The sequence below is a fragment of the Lygodium microphyllum genome, chromosome 30, assembly GCF_053477565.2.
Source record: "Lygodium microphyllum isolate KBCC chromosome 30, Lygodium_microphyllum_v1.1.10, whole genome shotgun sequence".
In the NCBI taxonomy this organism is placed as follows: domain Eukaryota; kingdom Viridiplantae; phylum Streptophyta; class Polypodiopsida; order Schizaeales; family Lygodiaceae; genus Lygodium; species Lygodium microphyllum.
Window position 1 is genome coordinate 31,908,243 of NC_141164.1, and position 10,366 is coordinate 31,918,608.

The 10,366-nt window shown below is 39.2% G+C and overlaps 1 protein-coding gene across 2 annotated transcripts in view; it reads left to right on the forward strand.

Moving 5' to 3' along the window:
* Window positions 1–9,603, forward strand: part of LOC148009684 (uncharacterized) — a 73,546-nt gene extending 63,943 nt beyond the window's left edge. For both annotated transcript variants that reach the window (XM_087672980.1, XM_087672981.1), the window contains 4 exons: window positions 8,066–8,164; window positions 8,249–8,347; window positions 8,439–8,688; window positions 8,788–9,603. In XM_087672980.1, coding sequence (XP_087529106.1) covers window positions 8,066–8,164; window positions 8,249–8,347; window positions 8,439–8,555 — 315 coding nt within the window. In that variant the 3' untranslated portion in view covers window positions 8,556–8,688; window positions 8,788–9,603. The remainder of the gene's footprint in view (window positions 1–8,065; window positions 8,165–8,248; window positions 8,348–8,438; window positions 8,689–8,787) is intronic.
* Window positions 9,604–10,366: the final 763 nt, after the last annotated feature.

A 10,366-nucleotide genomic window follows, 5' to 3' on the forward strand; every position in this document is an offset into this window, starting at 1 on the left:
AATAGGTGAGTTTCGGCAAAGATTTCCAAGGGCAGAGCTGAATACTTATGAGTCTAATTTATATTGGCTACTAGGATCTGTGTGATATGATGATATGTACTCTTGAGATGCCTTTCCAAATACAGAGGATTCACTATGTCTGTCTTGATATGTCAATGATGCAAGTTGCATTTGTCTCTCTTCTTGAGAACTCTATTTTCCACTGATGTTTTGAAGACCTTTTGTTTTTTGGATTTGTTACCAAGAAGCAGAAAACTGAGGAACTAGGTCTTAGAGTGCCTTTTGCAGTAACTCGTGAATTTGTCTTTTCTTGTTGACTGGTGCTTACTTCCTATTGAGAGCATCTTCTCCATCTGTCCCCTGATGGTTTTGTCCAGAGAGATCCCTCGTTCCCTGGTAGATCCTTGGCTTTCTATTGAGAGCATTTTCTCCATCTGTCCCCTGATGGCACATGGACTCATTTCTCTCATGTAGTACAATGTTCTATTTGTGATTCACCCAAAGTACATGGACTCATTTCTCTCATTTAGTACAATGTTCGACTGGTCAACTGTGTACGACTTATTGCTTTGGAGCAAATCCCCTCGCCTATGGGGGTTAAATTTGTCAGCTTGAGCCAGAGATCGAGGAGCACCTATAGATACCCAGTGTACTACGAGATTGACTGGGGCTTCCATCACTTTTTATGAGAGAGATTTGAACCCCTATCTAGGGTGATGGACTTTCCAAATTAGTGTTGCCTTTGGACTCTTGTTTTGGAGCTATGTCAATGTCGAGAGCACTTCTTGCAGTCTTGAGCTAGGCACCTTGCGGATGAAGGGGAGTTCATTTTTATAGACTTTTTCAGAGCTGCATCCACATTGGATATTTTAGAGCACACCTCTGCTAGACCTCTGGATCTGCCATGGGCAGTTACCTTGGATAGATTCACAGAGAGATGTAGATTGTGCTGCCTATGGCCTGCTGGTCCACAGCCTGCCGGCTTCAGGTACCACCAGAAGATAAAGATGATACATGCACATTAATGAGCAATGTATTGAGATCCCTCCAAAGTTTATGCAATATTTTAAGATAATAGTAGAGCCAAGAGCTCCTATGCACATATATGAGTCTATTTATCTTGGATTAATTGTAATCACCATTTTGGTCATAGGTCATTTGGCCTTTAGTAGATGTTAATATGACTTTGTGTGCGTCTCTCTCTCATGCAAGCACACATACATGCACATTAATGAGCAATGTACCATAACTTCAGGATTTGAACTCATGCTTTGTTTTGTTTCCCTTCTGCTTGTACTACTTGGTCAAGGTTGTTTTTCTTTCCATTAAGATCCTCATGTTAGACTTTGCCATTTAATAGACTCATAGGAGCTGAAACCAGCCTTCCTTCCATGGATGGGTGGTAAATCCAAACAATAAATGCAAATCTGAAAATACAAATTTACCTACTAATCTTGGACAATGCACACCTGATTGGCCCCAAAATTGGCACCCCTTTTGGTATTTCTTTAGCTTTATTGAAAAAGAAGTAGATTTACAATGGGATTCTCCCAATTCCCTTCATAATCCAAACTCCCCTTGCTATTCAAAGTGACCAGTAAGTCTTCAATCTGATTTGCCCCTTGATTCGAGAACTTAATTGGCCTTCACCTCCTTCATAGACGATGGAAATGCCCCAAATTCAATGGTTGGCTAGTCCTCCACCGGAATTTAGCTGAAATTCACGTTTAGCCCTGAAAAATCCAAGTGTTGGAGCTTCTAATTTTTGGTACGCTTCCTGAGGTTGTTGTTAAACCCTAATTTACAGCAGAAATTAGGGTTTACAGTAGAAAAAATTGCAATTTCTTAGCCTCAAAGGATCCAAATGCTAAGATCTTCGGAGCAAGGCTGTGAAATGGTTGGGAGATGAGAGAGAAAGTTGTAGAGAGAGAAAATTCAGAGTTTTGTTACGAAGAATGATTGAAAATCAGTCAATTGCAGTTGTTGTCGTGCCACGACAACATTAAATTGTTGAGATGTAAAGATTCTTTATTCACCACTGTGTATTGTACACGTGTATTATTATGTTGTACATGTGAATGCACCCTTACGGACCCTAAATATAAATACATTTTATTCTTTGTGTACCAACACATTGTTGGTACACCGAAATTAGCTCGTACTCTCTCTGTCACTCTCACTCTCACTTAGGTGCATACTTTTCTTGCTGCAAATCTTCACGCTTCCGCTAGCCACACACTCAACAATTGGTATCAGAGCGTTGGTTACAACGTTTGCGTTTTCCAAGAGTGTCAAGTCGTAGGATTGACAGTAGTCTACAAACAACACTTGATACGCGAGAGACAGAACAAGTTGTGTGCAAGCGACCAACACATGTCGACTTGAAGAAAAACGATCTTTACAGCACAAGTCGTGCAGAAGACTAGCGGTGCTAGCGAGTAGCCGAGCGGAAGACTAATAGGCGTCACGCGTCGCGAGGCGGGGTCTAGTGGGACCAATGGGCGACCGTTTCTAGCCATGCATCACGCGGGGCTGCACAGACTTACGTCCGTCAGACGGGAAGGTTTTCCCCTCCCCCCCGTTCCCCCTTTTTATAAATCAGGAAATTTTCAATCTTTCTTATTTTCTGCTATTCTAGGTGTTCGTGAATGTAAGCATAGAACACAAATCTGTGCAAAATGCTCCCGGAAATTTGAGGATTTTCCTAGATTTGATGTTGTTTAAGCTTGACAATGACATTTGTGTCAGAAATTTGAGACATTGTACATGTTGATGTCAGTTAAATTGGGGATTTTGTCGAATTTGTTGGAATTTTGCTAATTTGAGTAAAATTTCTTGACAAGAAAAATTGGGGCTTTTCATCTATTGATGAAATTTTGCTCAACTAGGTCAGATTGGCTTATATATACGTAGTTAGAGATAGAGTTGAAAAGAAAAATGCAAATGCTGGATAAAGAAGCAGAAGCAAGAGCAAAGGTAAGGAAAAGAGTGGTGTTACTTGCTATCAATGTGGTTGGAAGGGCCACAAGAAGCTTGATTGGAGGTACTACAAGAAGGAACAAGAGAGAAAGAAGAATGCAGGAGACAAAAAGAAGAAAGAGAATAAGACAGATGCAACTAAGGCAGCCAAAGGCAAGGAAAAGGCCAATGTGGCCTCCAATGTAGTCATAGAGGAGCTCTCAGATGCAGAGTCTGATGTACTATTATGATGCCCTTGTATGTCACATGCACGATATGCAAATTACCAAGGCTGATGTAATTGATGCACTTTTGTCAGTTGATGATGGTGTCACTCAGACTTGGATTGTAGACTCTGGTGCCTCTTTCCATGTAACTCCTTGCTTGGAGTGTTTTGCTATGCTCAATGCAGGCAGGTATGGAAACATATATCTTGGAAATAACCATGCTTGCAGCATTGATGGGATAGGGACTGTACACTTGACTTTGGATAATGGGCAAGAGATTGTGTCAAAAGATGTCAGATATGTGCTTGGCATGAAGAAGAGTTTACTATCTATTGGACAACTTGACTTGCATGTTTACACTACACTGTTTGGTGGTGGTTTGTGGAAATTGAAAAAGGGTTCCATGCTGATTGCAAAAGGAACCAAGAAGGGCACTTTGTATTGTCTACACTGTAAAGCTTTAAATGGCAAGTTTCTTGCAGTTGCTGAAATTGGCTGTTGTTTGGAGTTGTGGCACAAGAGATTAGGCCATATAAGCTAGAAAGGTCTTGACATCCTTACCTCTTTGAAGAGGGTTGATGGAATCTTGATTTTTGTAATGACTGTCAGTTTGGAAAGCAAATGAAAAATTCATTTTACTCTGGTCTCTCCTGTAAGTCCAATGTCTTGGACTTAGTGTATTCTGATGTATGTAGTATGCTTGTGAAATCGTTGGGTGGTGCTGCATATTTTGTCTATTTTATTGATGATTGTTCAAGGAAGATTTGGGTTTATCTGTTGAAAAAGAAAAGTGAAGTGTTTACTATTTTTAAAACTTTTCATGCATTTGTGACCACTGAGGTAGGTAGAAAGCTAAAATGCTTGAGAATTGATAATGGGTATGAGTTCACATCTTTTGAGTTTTAAGTATTTTTGTGACTTGCATGGAATCAAGAGGAAGCTTATAGCTCCTTACAACCCTTCTTCAAATGGTGTGACTAAAAGATACAATAGGACTTTATGTGAGAGAGTGTGGTACATACTGTCCATTGCTAATCTCCCTCATGAATTTTGGGGAGAGGCACTTAAAACTGCGGTTCACATTTGCCACTGCTCTCCAAACAGGTCCTTGAATAATGTCATCCTTGAGGAGGTTTGATTTGGCAAATTGGCCTCATATGACCATTTACGGATATTCGGTTGTGATGCTTTTGTGCATGTTAGAGATAAGCTGAGGAGTAAACTTGACCTGAAATCCACCAAAGGTATTTTCATGGGCTATGGTGATGAGGGTGAATTTGGCTATAGAGTGTGGTTACCAAAGTCCAAGAAAATTGTTTGCAGCCATAATGTTGTAGCCTTTGATGAAGATATGAAAAAGGTCAAATTTCAGAATTTGCAGCCATCTATTACTTCAAATGATGAGCCTCATGATGTTGTATCACAGATTGAAACTGATGATCAGCTAGTTATGTCGTTGCCCAAAGGAAGAAAGCCTCTTCCAAACAAATGGGTTTACAAAGTAAAGACAATTGATGGGAAACCTAAGTACAAGGCAAGACTGGTTGCCAAAGGGTATATACAGAAGGAAGGGATTGACTTCCAAGAGGTCTTCTCACCTATTGTGAAGATGACCCCTCTGTGTGTGCTTTTTGCTCTCATTGTTGTATTGGATTTAGAGATGTACCAAATGGATGTGAAAACAACTTTTTTGCATGGTGACATTGATGAGAAAATCTACATGAAATAGCCTGAGAGCTTTGTAGTTCCTAGAAAAGAGTAGTTGGTGTGTAAACTAAAACGCAGCTTGTATGGGCTGAAGCAAGCACCACGACAGTGGTACAAAAAGTTTGACACTTTTATGTTCTCTCATGGGTTTACACGTAGCTATGCAGATCATTGTTTGTACATGAAAAAGGATACAGATGGCAATCCCATCATACTTGTTTTGTATGTGGATGATATGTTACTAGCTGGGAAAATAAAGACTAGCTTGGATGTTGTCAAAGATCATCTGAAATCAGCTTTCTCCATGAAAGATTCGGGGAATGCAGAGCTTATATTGGGCATGAGGATTCGCAGGGATGGAACACAGAAATTACTGTTTTTATCTCAAGAGAAGTACATTGAAAAGGTATTGGACAGATTTAACATAGCTGAAGCTAAGCCTCTTGGCATGCCCTTACCTTCATATCTTAAGCTTAGTAAAGCTAACAGCCTAAAAGATGACATGAAAGCCAATGCTATGAAGGGAGTTTCTTATGCATTAGCTTGTGGCTCTCTTATGTATGCTATGGTCACTACTCGTCTAGACATTGCTCATGCAGTGGGAGTTGTTAGCAGGTTTATGTCAAATCCTGGCAAACTACATTGGGAGGTTGTCAAGCGTATTCTTAGATATCTAAAGGGTACACAAAGAAAGTGTATTTGCTATGGGCAAGTTGCACTTAGTCTGCAGGGTGGTTGTGATGCAGACATGGCAGGTGACTTGGACACTCGCAGGTCCACTAGTGGGCATGTCTTTATAGTTGTTGGCGGGGCCGTCTCTTGGTGCTCCAGGTTGGAGAACATTGTAGCACTGGGTACTATTGAAGCTGAGTACATATCAACTATGAAGCTTCTAAGGAAGCTATATGGTTGAGCAGACTTGCAGAGGATCTCAACATGTCTATGAGTACTCCTATGTTGGGATGTGATAGCCAGAGTGCTGTGTATCTAGCTAAGAATGCCATGTATCATTCACACACAAAGCATATAGATGTGCGGTATCACTTTATCAGATAGATTTTGGAAGATGGTCTAATCACATTGAGCAAGATCAAAACATAGGACAACCCTACAGATGTTCTCACTAAAAGTTTAAGCAAGGCTTAGCATGAGCATTGCATACGACTAGTGGGAGTTGGTTAAAGGTTCACTTCAGACCTTTAAGTGGGAGGTTGTTGAGATGTAAAGGTCCTTTATTCACCTCCGTGTATTGTATACGTGTATTATTATGTTGTACATGTGAATGCACCCTTAGGGCCCTAAGTATAAATACGTTTTATTTTTTGTGTATCAACACATTGTTGATACACCCAAATCAGCTCGTACTCTCTTTGTCACTCTCACTCTCACTCGCCTGCACACTTCCCCTGCTGCAAAACTTCACACTTCCGCTAGCCGCGCACTCAACATAAATGCTGTTGCTTATAGCTGAGACATCCAAATCAGTTGTTAGCTTATACTTGGATGCAATCGCCCAGCTGTGGAGGGTCTGAATCTACAATCGCCTCCTCAAAACTCACTCGTGGCTGGTTGCAATGGCTGAAAGTAGGCTGGCCATGGGTGCTCACAGCTCTCCCACATTTGCTACAGCAAAAGATCCTCTTGTTTTTCCTCTTCTTCAGCCTTTTACCAGCCTCTATGGGCAACTTTGCTAAGTGGCAGTCTTCCCAAACGGTTTTTTCAACATTATCCATCATTAAATATTAATTTTCAGCGTTTAATTACTAAAAATTAATCTAATAACTATTTCAGTGCCCAAAAAAAATCTGATTGGCCAATAATTAAATTGGCTAGGCATCTTTCACTTCAGAGTCTCTTTGTGCCATCTTTGACCATTAGATCGGCGTTAGGTACCATTAAACGCCACATCTCTAGTTTCACCAAACTAACACTTATGGCCAAATGAATGACCTAGGCCAACAATTGACACCAGATACCACCAAGTACCCACGCAACATAACTTACAGCAACTTTTGCCTTTGACATCTCGTGATTTTCTTGGGTCCCGGGCTCATAAATTTACTCTAACCCCAGTTGCACCTCACATGTACAACATCATGTGATTAAAAATTAATCCATATGTTAAAGTGAGGTTTCAAAAATACATGTCCTCATGACAGGAGCCCAAAGCTAATGTATGGCTTATTCTATCATAGTTTCCGTGTTGTAGGCCATCGTACTTCTTGTAGGTCATCTTGTCCTTTATCTAAAAAGGGGGGATGTAGCCACATTCATAATGTTGTGCTGGTAGATTCTTGGTGTGGAGGGAGGGGGGCTTGTAGAGTGTGTATGCTGCTACTCTCCACCTTGTCCTTTTTGATTCTGGTAGAGATTCAATCATGGTTTTTGTGTCATAGGCCATCCTACTTCTTGTAGGTCATCTTCCCCTTTATCTAAAAAGGGGGGGTGTGGCCACATTCATAATGTTTTACTGGTAGATTCTTGGTGTGAAGAGAGGGAGGCTTGTAGAGTGTATATGCTGCTACTCTCCACCTTGTCTTTTTGGATTCTGGTAGAGATTCCTGTTACCACAAGTGTTTTTGTGTGTACAATTTATATGCATTGTCTCTTTCATCCTTCTGCGAAGTATTACACTCCCTACATGGTACTAGATGTTCAAACTAAAGTTCACAATGTGTCCATTTTCTGCCGTACTGCTTTGCACTGATGATTCTGTTGATCTATTCATGGTTTGTAGATATTGTTCATTGCCTGCTGGTGTGCTTTTGGCACCTTGCATTTGACCAATGATTGTGTGGGTGTGTTTGAAGGACCGCTATCATTGAGGCGCATCCACCCTTCACAAGCAGCAATATAGTAGATTAATTTGTGCCCTGTTAAAGCACAATACTAGCATGCAGCACCTTAGCGTGCTCTTTAATCTGTTTACAGAGAAAGCAGTTCCTTGACTGTTTTTGGCGGTTTTATTTTATAATGCACTATTGAGATTGATAAGAATAGTCAGGCGATGCTCAATCTCAAGCTGGCAGTATCTTGTGTGATAATGAACTTGCAATTTAAAATTCACTCCAAACTTCTGTTTTAGCTTTTATGAATGCTTACAGTTGATATAATATGATTGGAACATTAAGAAGTGTTGATTGCTGGATGTTGCATGGCTTCTTCATTGGCAGGGAGGTGCTACTTTGCTGCACTATGGTGTTCAAACTGGATCCATGAACATCGTTAGGTGGTTCATTGAGTGTGGAGTTGAAGTGAACTCTTCTGACAAGGTGAGACATTTAACATTCTTTTCAATCCTTTCTATCTGAGCAGATGTTTTTCTTTTAGCTAACAAAACAATAGTGATGTTACAGTATGGGTGGACACCATTGCACCTTGCTGTTCTGACTGGAAGGGCTGACATAGTGAGACTTTTACTTGTGAGGGGTGCTGATAAGAATTTGAAAAACAAGGTGACATGTCTGAAAGTTCTATCTTCCCTTTCCTCTTTTGGGGTAGGCAGAGGGCCAAATGATTGAGTTGGATTCTTTTAATTGTTGGCAGGATGGATGGACACCTCTTGATCTTTGCTTTGCATTAGGTGGACCGTTCAACTCGGTTGAGGTTGCCAAAGCTTTAAAAGCCTATCCAAAAGTCAAAGTAAAGACTGGCATGATATGAAGGGGGTGTTCTTATTGATGTTTCTCAGTACAAACCCTTCAAAATATCTATTTGGAGTGTTTGCACTTGTTTGTTCAGCCCATGTTAGTACAGAGAGCTTGATGTGATTGGCAAGGTGCAGGCAGAAGCAAAGGTATACATTATTCATGTGTTTGATGAATATACATTTTGAAAGTTTCTGATATCAATCCTTCCAAGTATTAATTCGGTGTGTTTGTATTTGTTTATTCAGACCATGTTAATACAGATAGGCCAGGTGGAGCTATGGTCTACCGTACTGATTTGTTTGATAAATCCGCATTGTATAAAAGCTTCAAATATCAAAATTTTCCACCTTAGGTGTGGAGAGTCTGGACTCAGAATTGGAGTTTTTGGGCTTTATACTCTTACAAGTTGAGCAACTGTATTTGGAGTCTTAAATAACCACATGCACTAGGAACAAATTTGTGGAAAATATAGCTATCCCTACTTTGTTCAATGAACAGAGCCCAATTGCTACCATTTTGTGGTCCATGTCATGGACAACTTGAGCTGTCCACTTGCAATCACCTTGAAGAAACTTGATAACAAGCCAAAAAATAATGCAAAAATTTGATGAAGGTAGTGGCTTTAAGAAGTGAATCTTGAGATAAAAACAGTATGCCGTAGTTGGATGTGAACTCAATTACAATGGTCAGTCAAATCAAAGAGCAGTATGCCATAAGGTGGATGTGAAGCTGATTATTAGATGGACAATTAGCTGGACAATTGGGATAAAGAAAGAAATGATGCAAAGCTAATTATTAGATGGACAGTTGGGATTAAAAAAAAGGTGTCGAAAATGGTGGACTTTGGAGTAGCCACTAGCTATGCCAAGCTGAAAGTGCTCCTTCAATTGCCATTCAAACACTATGCACATAACACAAGTGCAAGTGCACGTATTGGTGGTCATTACTTCTAAGATGCTTAAGTTTCAAGTTGTATCTTAAGTCTTTTCAAGTGAGTTGTATCTTCAAGTTGTATCTAAGATGCTTAAGTCTTTTCAAATGATCATTACTTAATTTGCCAAGTTAATTATTCAACTAAGATGCTTAAGTTTTGCCAAGTGAGTGTTTACTTATGATTAATCAATCATTGATAAATTAGTCTTTAATTAGATTAAAATATTGGATAAATAATTAACTAGTTATTTACTTAGAACTTTGTTTTTGGTTACTTAGAGTCTATTTCTCTCTCATTTGAATAAAAAGGTTTTGGAGGTAGTCTTTTTTTTTTCTTTGTTGCAAAAATGGTAGGTTTTCGCCATGGAACATGAACATGTAGTATGTATGGAGTGAGAAATGCAATCAATCTTCTCCTATTGGTATGGGGAATCCATTGGGCAGCTCTATAACTCCACTTACAATAGATATTGTTGTTTTTAATCCAAACGTAATTAAAACAAGTTATTACAACATAATGGACTGAGGTTTTTTATTCTCATAGAACAAGAGAAGCACCCACACCAACATTATAAAATATGACGTACGATTCACTTTCTTTCTCTTTTAGTTAAAATGAAAGTGAAATCTTAAGTTTAAATGGTAGTTGATGTTAGAAAGATTGATCTTTTGATTTTTGGGTATTAAATCAATAGAATTGAGCTTAATAGTTGTATTGTATGAATCAAAATGATGAAAAGTAAGTTAAAACACAGTTGAAATACATCAAAATCAATCTAGAAATGAAATCATAAACGTAGATGATTATATGTTGAAAAATATGGCCATTTTAGTATTTAAAATAGTAGTTTTGACTATAATTAAGGATACTTCAAAAGATTTAGAAAATAT